General features: G+C 38.9%; 1 protein-coding gene across 1 annotated transcript in view; it reads right to left on the bottom strand.

The window, feature by feature from the left end:
* The window catches only part of OTOGL (otogelin like), a 92,608-nt gene extending 78,381 nt beyond the window's left edge, over positions 1-14,227 (bottom strand). The window contains exons 1-8 of the mRNA XM_085221934.1: positions 13,939-14,227; positions 12,970-13,009; positions 11,835-11,883; positions 9,669-9,729; positions 8,604-8,702; positions 7,792-7,946; positions 4,652-4,773; positions 1,742-1,947 (exon numbers count right to left, since the gene is read on the bottom strand). Coding sequence (XP_085078060.1) covers positions 1,742-1,947; positions 4,652-4,773; positions 7,792-7,946; positions 8,604-8,702; positions 9,669-9,729; positions 11,835-11,883; positions 12,970-13,009; positions 13,939-14,047 — 841 coding nt within the window. The 5' untranslated portion in view covers positions 14,048-14,227. The remainder of the gene's footprint in view (positions 1-1,741; positions 1,948-4,651; positions 4,774-7,791; positions 7,947-8,603; positions 8,703-9,668; positions 9,730-11,834; positions 11,884-12,969; positions 13,010-13,938) is intronic.
* Positions 14,228-21,392: the final 7,165 nt, after the last annotated feature.

Here is a 21,392-nt window from a genome sequence, read left to right as displayed (position 1 = left end):
AAAACATTCTAAGTCTTTAAAAAATCCCACTATACAAAATCACCGTCCTTAAAATAGTTTTACTCACAGATACAGTCCCATGTATTAAAGCAATATAAAGATGCAATGAAAGATGAAGATTAAAGGAGCAGAAAAGGAACTGATTTTTTGAACTACACTTTGATATTGAGACTCCACAGCTTCATTACGTAAGACAATGCAAACACAGGGCATTCAGACTCTGCAAGATTCAGGATAGATGTAAGAACTTCCTTTACGCTACTGTAGGAATAGTATAGTCAGGGGAGACAAATTATCATCCCAAATGAGAAATTGAAACGTTTAGAAAAAACTTGCAGCTTAGAAGCAATTTTAATTTAGTTAATCTATTCATCTGAAGATAGCAGAACATCTAGCATTGTATTTGCACAGTGTCAAGGTACCAAGGTTACCATACAACTGGTTCAAGGTGAAAGTAATTCACAGTGCTCTGGATTGTACTCTACAATAATACTGTCATTTCTGACAAAGAGAAGAACCAGAAAAAATGACAATGGAAAAAACATGTCGCTCTGAAATTGAAGAAAGAGCTGTCATACTTGTCTTTTATAACAGAGAATACATTTTACAATGCTGGGATAATTACTTATAAAGAATTTGTGTGAGTTCATTATCTCTTCTGACTTCCATTTTTCATCAACATTTTTTTAACTAGTTATTAAACATACTAAACTCTGGTGTGCAGCAATTAAGGTATGAAAAAGTGAACGCAGTTCTTTCATGACAGAAGAAATACTAGGAATTAATATTGGGCAGATTTTTAAACAGTGCAAAGAAATGTTTCTTCCTTCATTCAAAGTGTTGAACACCTGCCTATCAACTGTAATGAATGGAGCAAAACAGAAAAGGGAAAAAAAGTTACAGTGAGATAAACTTTGTGACTTAATAAACTGTAGGGTCATGGGATTTGATTCTCTCAGCAAACAGTTCTATCTTCCTTTTTATCAGCCTGAATTCCTATGTTTTCTCTTTCTTCACATTGGTTGTGAGTAGGACAAAAGTTTCTAGAGAGTAGAAGTATTTAGAACTACAAAGATTACAGAATATTCTACCAACTTAGTAAGTCACTTCTTCCTCAGATGAGACAACATTGGGCAACTCATCACACAGAGTATTAGGAGGCCCTAAATACAACATACCAACAGAGAGATATGAGGAATTTTCTGGAAAGTGCTTTTAAATGTAAATATTTCGGCTCTTATTTTTATGACAGCAATGTAAACAAATGACTCAACATGGTGTTTTTTCCAAATATTAATATTTTGGTTTTTCACTCTTTCCTCCATTCTTAAACCTACATAAAACCACAAGCATTTGCTTATTTATTTATTATTTCAAGGCAGTTCCATCAGCTAAGATAAACATAGACCAAGTACTTTGCTGAGCAAGAAAAGGCTTAAGCATACATATAAATAGCTTCTTGAATTGGGATTTTTTTTCCCTAAACGTGCCTCCGCCCTCACTGCAATTTTGGACATTGTGTTGAAGGATATGATTTAGTGAGAACTACTGGTGAATGGTTGGATTGGATGATCTTATAGGTCTTTTCCAACCTTGGTGATTCTGTGATTCTGTGAAGAATAGAGCACATATTCTATTTTCTATTCAAATAAGGACTCTGTCTTTTCTTGCATAATAGATTTTAAGTGAACATGGAGCTGCTTACACAAGGTAAGGGTGTACTTTCAAGCCATTTACTTACTATTTTGCAGTATCAAGTCATCATATTTATCGCCATTAAAATTTCCACAGAGGCCACAAGGTTTTCCATGATGATCTTCTGTTAGCTTAATATAAATACCAGAGTTTCCATCCCAAGCAAGAGAAAAACCAAAGGTAGTTTTCACCAGAATATAGTCAGCCAGTCTCTCAAAGAAAACATTTCCAACTGTCTGTGGCAACATTAATCTGGAAAAATAAACAACCTACTTCAAAGATCACAGATGACACAAGATTAATAGTAGAAAAATACACATAAAACATCATAATCTAACTCTCTACACCCTTTTTTTTCCCAGGTTTATAGAGCCACTTCAGTTTTTTGTCATCTATTCTTTGCTATCTGTTCTTATTTGCTTGTCTGTATTGATCATTACAAGTGAATGTTTTTCTGGTGTATACAAGTATCAGTTGTTCTGATGATAAGTCTGAAAGAATAATTCATCTTCATTTTCAAAATTCAGCACAGGCACATAGAGGAATATGTGACTTCATAAGCATCCTGGTTTGCATAAGCAGCTCCGTGACATTACTATCAGTGCTCCTTATATGGTGAGCATCAGCAGTCCTTCTGGGCATAGGATCAATCATCAGGTTAGGTGAATGCAAATAGAGGGTTTTACAGTACAGAAGATGCTCATGAACAAGAATTGTATATCATACAATCATATAGTTTTTTAGTTGGGAGGAATGCCTAAAGGTCATCTAGTCCAACTCCTCTGAAATGAACAGTGACTTCTATAGGTAGATTAGTTTGATCAGAGCCCTATCCAACCTGACCTTGAATGTCTCCAAGGAGGAGGCTTCCACCACCTTCATGGGCAACGTGTTGCAGTGACTCACTACCATTACTACAGTAAAATTTTTCCTTACATCCAATCTAAATCTCCACTCTTCTGATTTGAAAACATTTTCCCTTATTCTATCACAACAGACTCTGCTAGAGTCTGTCCCTTTCCTTCTTATAGATCCCTTTTAGATACTGAAAGGCTGCTTTTAGGTTTCCCCTGAGCCTTTTCTTCTCCAGGCTGAGCAGCCCAGCTCTCTCAGACTGTCCTCACAGAGGAAGTGTTCCATCCCTTGGATCATTTTTGTGGCCCTCCTCTGAACACACTCTAACAGGTCCACATCTTTCCCGTACTAAGGACTCCACATCTGGATGCAGTACTCCAGGTGAGGTCTCATCACCACAGAGTAGAGGGGCAGGATCACTTCCCTCACCCTGCTGACCACACTTCTTTTAATGGAGCCCAGGATACGGGAGGCTTTCTGGGCTGCAGGGGCATATCACCAGCTCATGTCTAGCTTGCCATCCACCAGTATCACCAAATCCCTTTTGGCAGAGCTGTGCTCAACCCTTATAGCCCCCAGCTTGTAGTGATACGGGGGATGCCACAATCCAGGTGCAAGACCTTGCATTTGGATTTGTTGAACCTTATGAGGTTCACCTGGACCCACTGTTCAAGCCTGTCTAGGCCTCTCTGAATATCATCCTGTCTCTTGGGCATGTTGACTGCACCACACAGCTTATTATCATCCATAGTCTTGCTGAGAGTATGCTCGATCCCACTGTCAACATTGTGCATCAAGATGTTAAAAAGCACCACTCCTAGTACAGACCCCTGAGAGATACCTCTCATTATTATTCTCTATCTGGACAATGAGCCATTGATCACCACTCTCTGGGCATGCTATCACAACCAGTTCCTTGTCCACTGAACAGTCCACCCTTCAAATCCATGTACTTGGAGAGAAAGACATTATGGGGTACCATGTCAGAGGCCATACTGAAGTCCATATAGATGATATCTGTGGCTCTTCCTTTGTCCATTGACACAGATATGCCATCATAAAAAATGACAAGGTTGGTCAGGCACAACTTGCCCTTGGTGAAACCATACTGTTATGCCACATCACCCCTCCTTCTCTTCCATCTGCCTTAGCATTGCTTCCAGGAGGATCTGCTCCACGATCGCCAGCACAGAGGTGAGGATGACTTCCCTGGGTCATCCTTTACACGCTTCTTAAAAATAGGTGCTATACTGCCTTTTTCTCTAGTCACTAGGGACTTCACCCAACCATCATGACTTTCCAAATGTCATTGAATGGCTGGTGATTATATCAGATAGCCTCCTCCCTTGGCCAAAAAAACACTGGACAATAATATTGTAGCATGATTTAATCCTAATCTTCCAAAAGCGGTTCTGTTGGGATGAACAGACTGATAGTACTATAGTCATCAGCCTCAGATGCTAATGTCTGTGGCATTATTATATCCAAATACATACCTTCTAACACGTTAGAAGGTATACCTTAAGTCTTTGAAATTTACTGTACTTTATCAAATAGCAAAAAAATACTTATAATAGTCTTGTACTCATTTTTTTTTTTTATTTTGGAAAAAAAAAGTTAAAAAAGAGTACATTTGGATGTTTGATGTACCTCAAAGATTTTTGTGGAGTCTTTGCCCAGAAGGGGCAAAGGAGGTTTAAGATCTTTTATTCACTTGATTCAGACTTGCCTATAAAGTTATGTGTTTAATTAGGCATAGCCACATACAACGCATAAATAATGACTGCCTTGTTCAAAATGGTATCGGGATGCATCAGAGCTGAAATAGTCCGATGCAGACAATCTGTACAAAGTCAGGATGGTTAATCACTAGATCTGAGCTGAGAAGTTGAACAGAAGGTTCATGTAGGGAATGAATGTTCATTTGGGTTTTTATGAACATCATTACATCTTCCTACTCTTGTCAGTCCCAATTCAGAGCAGCCAGGGATCAGTAAAAATACATAGCAAATTACGTTCCCTGTTTGACATAAAAAGCACTCACTTCTTGAACTCCGAACTTCTGCAATAAAGCATTTTAAATGACCATTAGAACACTTACCTGTTTCCTTCCTTTCTTACTTCATGTCCTGAAATAGTTATTTCTTCTTGGTTTGAAAAAAACAAGCTGATTGACCTCTGACAAGAATATACTGAACCATGACAGTGAGGACTGTTATGAACCTTCAAGGGGAAGAACATATGCACAGTCAGAATAAATGTTTGTTACCAATAATTTCATGCAAGTTTTCATAAACACACATATGACAATTTATTTTTCTATACGTTAGTCACCAAAGAGCCTTAGAGACAAATATTTAAATTGTAAAAAGGTCATCATTACAAAAATATGCAAAACTAGAAATTTGCACTAATCAATACTGCTGAGAAATAGAACAATTGTTTAACAGCACAAAGTATGACAAGTTAGTGGCTTAAACACTGCAAGAAATACTCAGGTATTTAGCATAGATGAACTTCATAGACAGACTCTAGTGAGCTAGCTTATCACTGCCAGTGTAGGAGCTTGTTATACACACTGAGATACCTCTACAACTCAGTTTCTACAGGTCTGGAGGGGATACTATAGGATACTAAATCTTGGCCTAAAGCCTGCATTCTCTCTGCCAATCGAGACTGGCACCAGCTGAACTAAAGCATGCCTTACTGAACCACTAAGGATTTGTTGAGATTTGAGAATGCTCCCACAGATTATTGCAGGCATCTAACTTAAGTGCATTGTTAAAACCTGTTTTTTATTGATTTTCCAGGACTATCAGTGGAAACAGGGAGGCTCTTCTGAAATCTGCCTATTCCCATCATACACAGATAGGGTCATGAGCCAGGGTATTGGCTTGACTCTCACATCAGCTTCTCAGTTTGAGCACAGCAAGTGGCACTCATCCAGAGAGAGATTTGCAAAATAGTGTGTCTCACTGTTATAGGCAGTATGTGACTTCCACAACTGCCCACTACTAGAGAAAGGTGTTAAATAGATCTCAGGTGTGTGCTTCTACAAATGAAAACCATGCAGTTATTATCTCTGCATGTCCACAGTTTTATGGCAATAAAGTAGATCTCAAATAAAAAATAATATATTATCAGGCCTAGGAATGGGCATGATATGCCAGCATGCATTGTTTTTACAGTTTGGCAAAAAGTAATGCTACCTTTGCAATTGGGATTCCATTGCAATCCCAGTCATCAGCATTGCAGAGTATGACTCCTGCAGTGCAGTAACATCCCTGTCACCAGAGATATTCCGGTTTTTGCTGGCCAGGGCGTGCTCTCAGGACATGAAAACTGGGGGCTCAGATTTATTCTGACTACTTATATGTGCTAACAAGTTAAACACTACTATGACCTTGTGTGACAGTTTTCTTGGAGAAGGATGGGTGTTGTCAGTTTTCTTGACAGTGCTGCGAAGCGAAATAGATGAGTAACTGTGAAACATTTTGCCAGCATAGTAATAGGGGCTGTAATTAGAAACCAGCACTCTCACTTTTTCAGAGAAGATCTACTGGTAAACAACTACAGTGCTTACATATACACTAACTAATCTCTCTCATTGACACTTAATGCTGGAAATAAAAAATTTACTGTTTCTTTGAGTGAAATAAACCACGTCAGTAAAAGCATTAAGGATTTCATATGTATAAAGAAAGTCATAATTAAAGTCATAGTAAATGTTGCTAGTATCGAAAAAATGGCTTCTATGTAAGCCTGGCCTAAGATAGAAACACAGTCGAGGAAAATCAAAATTGCTCTCTTCTTCTCTAGAGAGGTGGATTGTTAAAATCAGAAGGACCATAATGTGAGCATTTTGTAAGGTTTTCTGCTCTCCACAGTCCAATTGGCACTGACAGTAATGCTTCAGCATTACTTGTGATTTTTCTGATTAAACATCTTTAGAGTTTTTAAAAATATGACATTTATTCCAGCTTCTCTCCTTCCAGAGCACTGGGTATCCACCAAAATATTGATTCTAGATTTTAATATAATCATGGAATGGCTTAGGTTGAAAAGGACCACAATGATCATCTAGTTTCAATCTCCCTGCTATGTGCAGGGTCACCAACCACCAGATCAGGCTGCCCAGAGCCACATCCAGCCTGGCTTTGAATGCCTCCAGGGATGGGGCATCCACAACCTCCTTGGGTAACCAGTTCCAGTGTGTCACCACCCTCTATGTGGGTTTTGATACTGCATTTTAAGAAATCTCCTAAAATATCAAAGCTGCACACTGAATCTAAAAATTATACGAAATAATGGAAGGTAGATAGCATCTGCCTATGACTTGAGTGAATGGAAACAAGATTAAAATTCTCTGAATGCTACTATCTGGGGACTAAGAAAGTCACATACTTATAAAAGAAAACAGACCCTTGCAGAAGGAATCAGAATCTAGATCTGCCTTTGCCCCTGTGACCACTGTACCACCATGTTTGCATTACAACTAGGACCACTCTTGTTCCATGCCCTTGCAGAATCAGCAACAACTGTAGAAAAAATAGCTTAATGAACTAATGTCCTCTCCACACAATCACCTTCCTTCAGAGGTAGCATAGGCTTGTATACTCCCTGATCTCTATATCATTAACCATGGGTACTCAGCAATTTGAAGAAATTTCTTAAAAGAGTGCCTCTCATACATAGGTCAGGATGAAGGCTTCTGAGCTGTTAAACTTCCCTGCATGACGCAGAGGTAAGCCAAAATTAGAACACAAATCCCCAGGGAAACAGACTTTTCCATGGGCTGGGGGAGGCAGTTCCCATCTTAGCAAGCCAGTGGCTGCAAGTCAGGGCCTGCTACACTTGCTTGCCCGGCCACCGAGCAGGTGATAGCTGTTAGCACTTCACTCAGCAATTCGGTACGTTCTGCAGTCTGACAGCTAAAGTTTATTGAAGCTTCCAAGGCCTGCTTTAAGACCCAATTTGCTACATGGGATTTCCCAGAGAAGAGAGAGCTGAGATCCTTTTTTAGCATAGAGGGAGTAAGAAATACTATTTTTAATATACTGACTCTGTTGATTGTTATTTCACCAGTGTTTTGAGTTACTGCACACATGCTTAGACATTTTCCAGCAGCATAGTTTTGTATGTAATGCAGCAGTTTGATCCGTTTATTCTCTCTCTAGTTACTTTACTTATGAAATATAGGAATACTCATTATGTATTTCTAACATAAGCTCACATACTTACCCAAACAGTGTAATGTGGTTCTGCAGTACCACAGTCTTTTGCAAAAATATAGGAGCAATTTCCCGGAAAGTAGTAGTAGATGCCATCAAACGTTTCAAAATGATACTGTCCCCATGATTTGCAAATCCCATCTCGGTCCTTACCATTGTTAGGAACTGCAGAAAACACACTGAGTTTACAAGAAGTACAGTAATGAAAAAAATGTGAAGGTGGCAAAGACATCTACAGAAGTAAAAGGTTAGGAAGGAAGTAAGAGTTATGAACAAAAGGAGTAACAAGGATGAAAGATAACCTGATTTCTTTAACTTTCAATAAAGTACATTAAAAAAAAAAAAATTAAGAACGCAGTTTTAGTCCCACACGGTCATCAGAAATTTTGGGTTCACTTTAGTGATGACGTTTTAATGCAAAGGACTACTGAAGATCTGGGATGATTCTTGGTATAACAGATTCCACAGTACATTTAATGAGTCAATTATTTTCAGTAAGTCACTCCATCTTTCTATCAGTTGTATAGTTACTCAGTTAACTAAAAAAGGTGGCCAGCTGCTGATATATTAGACAGTGATCTATCTGTTACGGTATCTATGAATCATCACAGTCCAGATGCTATAACCTAGGCATTTGTATTGTTGCTCTACATACTTCCCTAACACCTAATATAATTTCAATCCTCTTGTCTTCTAGTGGAATGAAGTTCCACTACTACAAAAGGAATCACAAAAGTTATGTTGACAATATTGTTTTTTAAAACTTCCCCTTATATATCACTTGAACACAAAACTTGATTAATCCTTCAGCGCCAGACTTACCAATTTGGCACCTGCTTCCTTGAGCTTGAAATAACTGACAATCACAGTCACCTGCCTCTGTGCATCCTGCTCCATTAAGGCACTTTTGAGCACACAAGCCTGTCAGCAAGCAAAGAAGCCTTTTAGTAGATACAGTATTTTTCAGACAGGTTGAGACTCACATTAGATGTTTGTTCTAAAATCATGAGCATCCATATTAGCTAAGAAAAATAACCAACAACACTTTCTTTTTAACATTTACTTAATTTTATACTTTGTGTTCCTTGGTTAAAAGACAAAGTTCTCCCTCTTCTAGTCTGAGATTTGTACACTAACAAAGGAGCAAAAGGTCAATCTCCTCCCAGCAAACAAAAGGTCAAGTTCCCATGTAAAGAAACCAAATCCCAGTCCTCCCGATCTAGAAATACACAGGATGAAGATTATTTTAATTGACCATGTTCAGCACAACTCATACATATGTTCGGCTCCTCCCTCCTAGGCATTACAGCAAAGGGTATATTCAGCTTATTAACAGTCTAGAATATATTACTGAGACAAAACTGGTTAAAAATAATTCTCACAGGATGCTAAAAAATTGTATAAAGTTATTTCTGCTAAAGAGGTGACTGAAGTCAGAAATTTAAGATTCCATGGGAACGGCTTGTTTTGTGTTCTAATTAGTAATGTTTCTAAAAGCAGTTTAATTAAAGGGTTTTGTAGCCTGTTTGGAAGTTAAGACCTCACTGTCTACTAACTGTTCACTGAGGTTGGTCTAACTCAGAGCTCCCCAGAAGTGAAGGAGAAAGAGGTTTTCAAGTTTCAGGTTTGCAGATAGTTGCTTTCCTTCCCAGGGAGAAATTATAATCCTACATACAAATTTTTACAATGCTGACAGCGTTATTTTAGAAGTACATTTTCTACAGGAAATTTCTGCAATTTAATGAGGATAAAATGAGATAATGAGATAAGTTAGGGTAGGGTTTTTTTTTTTTTTTTTTGTAGGGGATAAAGCCCACGGCAAAACAGGAAGCAGGTAGGAGGGCAGAGTGTTCAGTAGCATCTTCTCCCAAGGAGAGTGGCACTGACCTCTTGGTGGGCTCCATGTCAAGGTCCCATTTAGGTGCAATTGAGGAGATGTAGCTCGAAACTATCAGAGAAACATAAAAGCAAAATCAGGGTATTTGTACTTTACAGATTCACTAATAAAAGCCCAGGGCCTTACAGAAGGACTGGGTTAGGACTTGGCAGGTTGTTTCAGCACATGGCACAGCCTCACTTGCTATGGACAGATTGGCTGCCTGGACAAGCAGGAAAGGCAGTGACTGCAGCACTTGTGGGGAGGAGAAGCATGGTTTAGGGGAACAGAGAACTATACAGCAGTATACTGGGGTCACCGCTGGCCTTCTCTCCATGCCCTCTGCTTCAGCAGTGCCAATGAACCAGCAGAGTTCCACCGAGGAGATCTGTTTTTATATTTGGGAGGAAGAGTGAGGTCCTGAGAAACATCCTGCCTTTTTCACTTCCATAAAATACAAAGAGTTGGAGAATGTGGAGATGAAATATCCCTCCTTCCCCAGATTCCCCTAACTCATGCCTTGCAACAGTCCCTAATCATCTGATGTGGCCACTTCAGTTGTGATAGATTTCACGTCCCATTTAAGACTCTTCAGAACTGCATTTCAGCACATCCCAAACAAAGAGGAGACAGATCTGCTTCATCTGCATCCTATCTTGTGGAGGAACAGGGGGGCAGAGAACTGTAAGGAAGCCCTGGGTTCTGACCCAGCACTCTGCTGTTGCAGTTTGTCGTGTCACATCAAGCCTTCCGAGAACTGAACAAGTCCCACATGACAAGCACTCCAGTGTTTTTGCCCCCACTAGACTAAAACATTTACTAGCGTGAAGTGCTTGATAGATATTTTGCACTACATTTCTTCATAGCTATTTTAAATCCTTTTGTTTTACAAAGCTTTGTCCTTCTGTTTAGATAGTTATTCTTGGCCATTTTTTTTTTACTTCTCTCTCTGTGTATTATGAAGTTACATTTCTGTACTCCCATGCTACCCATTCAGGTATACACCAGCCTTCAGCTGCACAACTGAGCAAAACAAATCATTTAAGCCTCCACTGGTGAGAAACTCTTCTTTCTGCAAATCCTGCTTCACCTCTGGAGCTTGAGCTAACAGATTTCAGTGTGAATGCAACTGTATGATAAACAAATCAGGTGAAGTCCCACCAATGCTTCACATGTAAATACTTCCTCCTCCAACTGGAAACAATTTGATGCACTCATGCAGCACAATCTGTCTGTAACCAATCTGAACTGGACTACACCAGAAAGCTGTTCCACGGGCTATCTTTAGCCAAAGAAGTTCCTCACCATCATACAAAAACATTCCTCTCCATTCCTTCTCCTCAGCAAAGCGGCTTTTTGCTTTTGTGTTGTTCCGGAGAGGTAAAGCATATTTGCTGTGACTGCACTGTCCTGCTGAGCACCTCTCTGAGCCACCATCAGTCCCCAGAGTCCATTTCCCTCAGAAAGTGTTTGCCTAGTGAGGGGAAGAGGCTTGACTCACCTCAGTGTTACATTTCATACTGGCTGCTTTCTGTCTTCGTCAGGAAGCAAATCTCCAAGAGACTGAGAGAAAATAATTTGTGGTTGTGTTGCAGGCTGTCTGCAAGAGCCAGAGCAGAGGCTTTGGGGTCTGCGCCTCACCCTGTTGAAGGGGGCTGTAACCTTTCCTTGGGCTCTGCAGCACGAGGTGTTTACCCACAGGGGAACATGATTCCTCTTTACTATAAAATTCCAGTCAGACATCACCTGAGAAAGGCAGCAATGTGGGGCGTGGGGTGGGACAGCCCTCGGGCTGCAGTTCTGGGACTCAGGGCTGGGCTGGAGCCACTGCCACCACCACCACATGCAATTCCCTCCTCTGCAGTCATCAAACACTAACAGCTTTCTGGGGCTTTCTGTTCACCTCCACAAAAGCAGAAGAGCAGTGGTGTTATTTCCCATGGTGTGCGTCAACTGTGCTGTCGGGGTGGGTAATTCAGTGAGCTTTCGCCAGAAGTGAATGAATGCATGAGGCCATGAGCCTCGGCTGGAGGCAGCAGGTAGGGAACAGTGGCTCCTGCTCACCGTCCTCCTGTTACCACAGCCTTGCTCCTTACAAAGGCCCCATTGTCACAACAGCAAAGCCCTAGAGCAGAACAGGGGGAGGAATTCCCCACTCTTTCGGAGGTATAACCTACCTCTGTTGTTAAGAGATCTCTTTTCTGTCGAGTTGCATTAAACTCATTTCTGGAAGAAAACAAAAAGGATCTTGTATAACCAAAGGTCCCAAGAGCAGCCTGAATAAGCCGTTCCCCAGAGAGAAGTGTTTCTCTCTGATTACCATCACTTTATCAAAGAGGTCTTTCTTGGGTTAACGTTTAAAATGGTGATTCTTTTTTTCTTTTCGTGGTCTCATTTTACAGAATTCAACAGCACTCCAATCTCTGCTCTCAGACATCAGGGAGGTACAGGGGGCTTGTTGGGGAGAGGAAAATAGGCAGAACAAGCTTATGTGACAGGATACAAAACTGCAAAACAGATCCATAGGTACTTGAATGTGTGCGTGCGGCAGCAAGTTGCCCTAAGTATGATGTGAATATATTGGTATAATGCTTTTAATAACAGGAGATTACTCACCAGCTGTAGCTGATTTAAATTTGTGATTTAGTTTAGAAACAAGGGCAGCAGACTGTAAAACATACTTGGTTTTACCAACAGTCCAAGATGGTATATCATTCAGTATGTATGTGGGTTCACTAAATACAGAGGTCACTAGACATCCAAAGCTATGTCCAACTGGACACATCTACTAGAATTGATGGCATAGTTCCCATTTAATTCAATGGGATCAGGAACATTTCCTAGTTTGGGTTTTGTTTGGATTTCAGCTTCTACATGAAAACTTGTATTGAAAATGTTTATTTTATGGCTGTATAGCACTTACTTTTCTGTGCTTCAAATAGCAGCTAGGATTTTATCATGCAATTAAAATCGTAGAAGGATACTCATTTAATGTATTTTTCCAGACATAAAATAATGATCTCATCTTGGTTTCATTCCATTACTCCTCTAAGCTTTCTTGAGACTGTAGAAGTATCATTTTTCATAAGTGCCTTCATTTTTCAAATGGAGGATCCATGCCCATTATATAAATTCTTTGAAAAGAATTGTAAACATTCCGAAAGTGTGTTTTACATCCATTGCACACGTACATGACAACTTACATGGCAAATTCAAGACTGTACTTTACTTTTTAACTTACACCACAACAGATAAGCCTTACACATTTTTGTTTTATTCATAGGACTTAACAAATAAGGAATAAAAACTTACCTTGAAGTCCTTCTCAAAAGAGAAAGCTTGCAATAAGTTCCTGTAGATTAAAAAATCATCGAGGTAAATATTTTTCTATAGCGTCACTCTGCATTTGACAAATATCACTACTGAATTGTGTTCTTCAAATATAGTTAATGAACCTAAGTTTTCAAAACTATCTTTACAAAACCTTCTTCTCTTCACAAGGAATCTAGCAACAGATGCTCTCCTTCCTGAAAGCCTGGTGCTCGCAAGTGCTCACCACCTGCAAGTTCCCATGCTCTCAGCTCTGGTACACACTACCACCAGAAAGAGCAAAGCATTCATATTTCTTCAGAGGTTTAGACCATATCTAATAAAACATAAGAGGTGATCAGATCTACCCAGAATCGAACTTCTAGAGTGGTAACCTGTAATCTTTTTCTGATTATTACTTACAAAACTCAGTTGTCATTCTAATCGCATTCTCATGTTGTCTTAGAAATCTTTATAATGGCTGTAAAGAAACTACCTACAAGATCTATTTGCAGTGCAAACGCGTATAAATTAAAAAGATTGTTTCTATAGCCAGAAGAACAATTGTTTATTCTAACATTCCAAAAATGCTTAAAAACACTGCCGGTGCAATCTGGTCAAATAAAATTATACCCTGTTGAAATTAATTACTAGCTTACTCATCTAACAATAATGGCAATGAAACAAAGAAAGTTAAACTTTAAAGTTAAAACTTTAATAACTTCTTTTGTTACAAAATTCAAACATAAAAATGTATTCTTAAAGAAAATGCTATATTTTAGGTTCAACACTTATCAGAAAGAATGGAAATATATATAACATTTTTTTTAACCTGTGAAATTGTTTTATTAACTCCAACAAAGGTCAAAAATGTTGGTTTATAATAGAAAAATAAGCAGACACACTAATGAAATATTCACAAAACTAATTGTAGAAGTTAGTATTACTGCAAAGATGAAATAAAGTTCTTACCTTGCAAAGAGGACAGCAGTGAATGAAGCAAGAATATACTCCACGGTATCATTAAATTGAGCTTTCCCACAATGTTCATTTCAGTATAACTTAGTAAAAGGAAATTCATCCAATTAATGGCTTTGACTATGATGGCATCTTCTGTGTCTTCCTACAGTGTGTTTAGATCCTTTAAAATTTAGATAATTGGATGCATGATTTAAAATAATACAATACAGAAAGGAAAAGAAGAGGAGACATCAAGCTTGGTAGATACATACAGCTTCAGGAGCTTAGTAAGCGTTGCATACAACTTTCTGGCTGCATGTCTCTCATTAGAAATGCATGGTAACTGCTCAGCAGAGTCTGTATTAGTTACACTTTCGCCAGACCTGTGAGCATTACTCCTCTGATGAATTCAATTGGCCCTTTATAAGACAGCAGACAATGACAAGAAATTTTGCCATGTTGTGACGCTTTGAGAGATCCTTCAGTCGTCATCACGCCTTTGTGTGCTTTGACACTTGTGTCGTTTGCTGCCCATTTTATTATAGCAAACAGGTTTAGCAAGAACCTGCAACTGTGTTAGTGTATAAAATATAACCAGATCATTTTGGAAATTAACATATTAATATTCTCCATCTGTTCCAAAATGACAGACTCAAAATTCCATTAAATAATACACCTGGATTTTTAAGAATATTTTGGATACATTTTTGTGTATAGTTTGCTGTTGCCATCAAGGACAGCTTCTCAGAAGGTAAAATAGTAGTTCAATTAAAAAAAAAAAAAAAAGAAAAAGAAAAAAAGCACATTTTGAATATTTCATGTTATCCAAAACAAAAAATAAAAAAAAAGAGAAAAAAAAATGAACGGACTAATGCTTCTAATTTCCATTTAAAAAGAATAATATAATTTCACCAAACTAAACAAGAACATTTAAAAAATGGAAAAATCTTACCCACTTTTTTCTAAACCTTAATAGAACTATTAAGAAGTGAAGTTTTCCATCAGTTGAAATGTGTACTTCTCACTTTCATTTTTGAAGCCCGCCTTTTGCCTAGCCCTCCACTCCTCCCAGCATGCACGTCATAAGATACTGGAAGCATTCCGCACAAGGTGGCTGTGGACTAAAATAAAATTTAGAAGTTGACGGTCTCTTTGGTAAAAATTTCTCCCACTGATTCTTTCAGCCCTTTCTCTTCCCCTTTCTCCAGCTGGACTAGAAGAAGCGAAGGAAAACACACAAACTTTCCAACCACAGACAAACATTCATGTTCCACACAGCAGTACTCACGCAGGTTTGGGATTACTGGAGGCCCAAGGATAATTACTGCAAATTGATACACATTACAACAGTAACCACGGTTCAAGTATTTTCTAAGAATATATTTAAGTGACTCTGAATCCAGCTTTCTATTTATATATGTATATATCCACAAAATGTTTATCAGACATTGAGATCAGTTATCTGCCCATCTTGTGTTTCATTATCCTGTAAATCATAAAAGAAACTTATTTACACCATTCACTTTTCAAGGAGATTTTTTGTTTGTTTTTACTTCTGACTATCTCTGGGCTAGTCCCATTTCACAGAATGCTTATCTGCAGCAAGAACGCATCTTCCAGTTTAGCTTCATCTGCTTAACAATGTCCAAAACCACTCCAGTCTGCAAGCTGAGGAAAAAGAAATGAGCTCCTGATCCAAATTATGCACTAATGTAGTCATGCTTACAGACTCTAAACACTTCATGTGGGCACCTATGTTGCAGGAGGTTAGAGGGGATAATCAGTTTATCATGCTTTCATAAATCTCCTGTTAGAGGACGGAGCCTTGAGATTACTGTAGAACTTCCAAATCATAGAATCACCAAATTACGCAGAATCATGGGGATTGGAAAGAACCTCTGGAGATAAAATCAAGCCCAGCCCCTCAGAGCAGGTTACTAGGAAAGTATCCAGGTGGGTTTTGAATATCTCCAGAGAAGGAGACTCCACAACATCCCCAGGCACCTTGTTCCAGTGCTCTGTCACACTCAAAGTAAAAGAGGTTTTCCTCATGTTCATATAGAACTTCCTGTGTTCCAGTTTGTGCCCATTGATCCTTGTTCCATCACTGAGCGCTGCTGAAAAGAGCCTGGCCTCACCCAGTTAACTTCCATCCTTTAGGTATTTATAATCATTGATAAGATCCCCCCTGCATGCTCCTGGCCTACTAATCATTTTTCTGGCCTCCACTGGACTCTCTCCCATAGTTTCCTGTCTTGAACTGAAGAGACCAGAACTGGACACAGCGCTCCTGATGTGGCCTCACCAGAGCAGAGTAGAGAAGAAGATCACTTCTCTCCACCCACTGAACAAGTTCTTTTTAATGCACGCCAGGATACCACTGACCTTCTTGGCCACAGGGGCACAATGCTGATCAATCTGTCGTCTACCAGGACATACAGCTCCCTCTCTGCGTAGCAGTTTTCCAGCAGGTTGGCTCCTATATTGATGCTTGCAGTTATTCATCCCTGGGTGTAAGACTCTGCACTTGCCCTTGTTGAAACTCATAAGATTCCTCTCTGCCCAACTTTCAGTCTGTCCAGCTCTTCTGAATGGCAACACAACTTCCTGGTGTGTCAGCCACTCTTCCAAGTTTTGAATCATCAGCAAACTCACTGGGGGTGCACTCCATCCCTTCATTCACGTCATTTATGAAGATGATAAAGACCAAACCCAGTATCAACCCCTGGGGAACTCCCTAGTTACAGGCCTCCAACTACACTCTGTGCCACTGATCAGAATCTTCCGAACTCTGCCAGTCAGCCAGTTTCAATCCACACTCATCTATTCCACACTTCCTAAGTTTACTTACAAGAATGTTATGGGAGACAGTATCAAAAGCCTTGCTGATATTGAGATACAGAACATTCACCGTTCTCCTCTCATCTACCCAGCTGATCATGACATTACAAGCAGCTACAAGATTGGTGATTTCCCCTTCAAGAATCCATGCTGACTATTCTCAATAACCTTCTTTTCTTCCACTTGCTTAGAGATAACATCACTTTCCCTGGGATGGAGGTAAGACCATTACCAGTCTCAGAGCTATTTTCCCTTGAAGCTAAGTGTGGCGTAGAATCATTTCAAACTCTTCTAAGAAACCTGACCTGGAATTTTTTCATTCCTCAAGTTGATTAATATAATTTAACTCTTTTTAACAGGAGCTGTTAAAATGACTTTTTAATGTATATATAACTTTTACAAAATGAAATTGAGGGAATATTTCTGGCACATTAGTATTGCCTAGTTGCTTAACTTCTAACATTTAAAAGCAGGTCAAGCCTACTTTACAAGCTGTAAAGAGACTTTTTAGGAGTTAGAGCACTTGGTTTCATTAGGTCTGGATATCTCTGCTCAAGACAGAGTAGGAAATAGCACGGTCCCAAGCAGATGAAGGACATCAGCTAATAAGGGAAAAGAATTATTCAGTCAAGTACACTGAACTGTAACTCAGAGGACTATATTAAGAAATTTAAAAAAAAAAAAAATTGTGCCCAAGCAATGACTATATTACCTACACAAGTAGTAGAATACTCGCAGATTTGAGACTTCTAGAAAATGTGAACAGGAACAATGAATTAGAAAATAACTACTTTGGTAAGAAAATGAACACAGTATAGAAAATATGCTGGCCTATGTTTAAAGGATTCTAGTGTTACATTTTCAAGTTATATTTTTTTCTTAAAAAGTGAAAATAAAAAATTTCAAAACCAATATATTTGTATATTGTAGCAGAAATGCTAAGCACAGCTTGAACCAGTGAACCTGAGCACCTGGTGGGAGGCAGGACCAACCCAGGGGAGCACAGCTGCATGCAGTGTCCCTGAATGACTGGAAGGAGTGGAGCCAGGATCCACCGCTTCCCAGACCTCTTTTAAGGTTGGAAGTGGAGGCAAGGATATCTTACCTGAGGCCTTCAAGGAGTAAGCATATGTTTTCCTTTATTTTTGCACCCATGACTATTGCATTTGAGCAAATCCTCACTTGCTGCAGCTTAGGATCTTGATACTCTGTTGTCATTGCTGCACTTTCCATCACATTACAGTACTCAATATAAATTTGCCCAAGATTTTCCAACATAAAACATGGCACTTCTTAGAGCTCATATTCCAGCCTTCATTGGACTGGTATTTTCAATGAAAAGTTTAAGTGGTACTACACTCTCATGCATGTGCCAGAACATCCTAAGGGTTAATATCAGCGAAAATAATGAAAGAGCTAGAATGATACAAAGCTAGAGGCACTTCTGCTCCAAGTGTTACCTCAACAGCTGCTCAAAAACCTTCCTAGGGGCTTGAATATCAGATTGTTAGTATTTCTCTGTAGAAGGGTGTCCATGGCTAGAGCAGATACTCAATCACCAAGGCTTGATTTCCATGCCCAAAGAATCAGGACACTAGGAAAGGATTTTTATGAAAATATTTTCTCCCTAAGTCTTCCAAAAGCTTAAAACTTCACTTTAATTACACTTCCTCAGTGAAGTTAAGCCCTCTAGTGGTCACTTGGCCACTAGAATAAATTAAAATAAAGATCTGCAGCCATTCACACAAACAGACACCAGTCCAATTCCACAAACATTTCTCATCTGGAAAGCAAGCTTGTGGGAATGACATCACTCTCCAGGATTAATAGGGCATTTTCATAGGTTCAGAGTTCAGGTCAGAAAGCATTTTTATTATGCTAAGAGTTTTTCTTCGGAGAAATAACATGCAGATACCATCTCTGGTTATACTAGTAGCAATGCAAGTTTTGTTTTCAGCTTTTTCATAATGGAAGAACAGAAGTCTCTGGTTGTTACGAGTCATTTTGTGGGCAGCAAAACTGATAACTTGGGTTTCCCCATAACTGTGAAGGGTGAAGATCACCCTTAATGTTACTGGTGCTGGGTATTTCACTTCCCCTGCCTCTGTGACTTTCACATCATAGGAACTCCATTTTTCGCTTATTTCCCCTGCATCTCACTGGCATAATAGCTGGGCAATAATCAGTTTTGGACAAAATACAGCGTAAGGTACATATGTGCCAACTGGCAGGCTAGTACACATTTCCTAAGCAATGAGTGAGCCATTGCTTGTCAATCACCACCATGAGCCAAATAACTAAAAGGCTTATTTTTCTCCAGCTGAAGCTAATTAGCATCTATCAAGATGCCAGTTTTCACAAAACTCACAGGAATTCAGTAACCACATTTGAAGTTATCCCTGCAACTTCTCCTTAGAGATTCAGGCTGCAAGTTAGAATATCACAGGACTCAGCAGCCTGAGAGCCAGCATGCTTTGTGAGCAACTCTATTCCAAGGTAGGAACTCTGAGGAAGCCACAGAACAAGAAATGGGTCAGATGTGAAGATGCAGAAGTGAGAGACTGAAGAAAGCAAACTGTGCATCTTGCCAAAGAGACTCAAGCGTGATAAACTTAATATATCATTCACTTACCAGGATTTTTTGTTTTATGCTACGTAAATTGGCAATAGAATATACAACAGTCCTCTCCAATGAAAGTGTGAGAAGCTTGAATAAGTTTTCTACTTCAATTCAGGTCATGTATTACAGTATTTTGTGGCAGACTCTGACAGCTGAAATGGGAGATGGATGGAGAATTCCTTTCCAGAAGGAATTTGTTCAAGTTATTCATTTAACTCTTGAGTTACTACACTTCAGTGAAAGTGTTTTGAACAAAATCTTTCACCAGAAAAAAGCAGGAAGATGTAACAAGTGTCAATGTTTATAAAAAGCCTATGATTATCATTTCTCTACATTAGAGCAAAAGGGCAATATTCTGCTGTGATCTGCATTTCCTAACTCAAGTCAGTTTGTGTAGACATAGTACATTGAGATGACCTATAACTGAATAAGCGAGAAAAGAAATATCACTTTTGATAGAAATCCTCCCCCAAAATTTTGTATATTGAGATGCTCAAATAACAATTTCAGTAGTGTCATAGGAGCATACAGAAGACAGAAAAAATATCCAATTTCAAAAGCAATGCAGCAGAAGGTAGGGTGCTGTAGCTTGATTAGTCTTCTATGTTTCTTCTATTTTCTCTCCAATTGCTTTCCAAACACAAGAAACAACAATGTAGAGCTGTTTCCATGCCAGTTGGGTCAATTCATATCCAAGTTCTCATTCAATCATTTGCAACTCTTCCAAGGGACAGAATTAGCCTTTCTTAACAGCCTTTCCTTGGCACATCACATGTCTTACTCAGAACTAAACTCTCCCTCCTCCTAATCAGATTATTTCTGAAGGTCTTCAAAGCTTCAATGGATGAGAAACTGGAACTTCTCCAACATTTCATGTTTGATAAATGCATACCCTAAATATATCTTTCAAAATTAGTCATATTTTCAACTCCAGATTTTTCACACATGCTTTCCTAAGGCTTTCCATTGCCTCACCTAGCTCATGACAGCAACTCATAAGAAAATCAAATTGAACACTTGATGCTGTTCTCTATGTCTGCCTGTAGTTGTAGGATGAATAAACTAGATGCAATGCTATTTGTAAAACAGTCCTTTTTATGTTTTACAGTTACAAAATAGAATATCCTGAGTTCATTTCAGGAGAAAAAAAAAAAGCTTCCTCCATTTAGATCTATCAATCCAGAAACCGTGCTCATTTTCCAGTAATAACTGAGCTGACCCCGAGCATATATAATTACTTTGTTTTTAATGATGTGAACTTCAAACTTCGCAATACCTACCTGAATATATACTTTAACACCACGTTAAGGGAGTTATCCTCAGTGGAATAAATCATTTTGTCACTTGCCATTAACAGTGCAGCAGTATAAGCAGTTCATGCAAATAGGAAGTACTTACTGTCAATACTCTATGGTCATGTTTGGAACTTCACTTGTGAAGTAATAATTGAAATGAATCTAAAATAAGAACGGAATTCATTTGGAAGGACTGTAGATGCCAACACAGAAGCATAAAAGATACTTAATGCAGAATTACCCCTAGACAGCATACTAAGACAAGTCATATACTGCTTACCAGCTAAGAGTCAGATGCTCTCCTACATCACAGACCAAGTCAGCATCAAGGCTTTGACATTTTCATGCAGAGAGAATCATCTCCATCAGTAACACCAGAATCACTCAGCTCCCTGTAAAGGTCCATTTGCTTGGACATATTTCTATCTGCTTCAACAAACTGTTGCATGTACCGACCTCACCAGACATCCCACCCCTCCCAAATAAAAGAGGATGCAAGCTTTTAATGTTTCAATAACCACACATACATCCATAGTACAAGGTTTTCCTTCATTACCAAGGCCCCACAAGACGATCAAGACTTACTTCAAAAGGGATAAAAGAGCAAGAGTCACCTGCTTTTACTCTGGTATTGATGGATTTGTAAATCAATCTGAAGTGAAAATCTATTTACCCACAAAAAAAAAAAAAAGCAATTTGAAAACATGGAA

The sequence above is a fragment of the Meleagris gallopavo genome, chromosome 1, assembly GCF_905368555.1.
Source record: "Meleagris gallopavo chromosome 1, MGAL_WU_HG_1.1, whole genome shotgun sequence".
NCBI lineage: Eukaryota > Metazoa > Chordata > Aves > Galliformes > Phasianidae > Meleagris > Meleagris gallopavo.
Note: the sequence above shows the minus strand (reverse complement) of the source record. Positions and strands in the feature narration are given on the sequence as shown.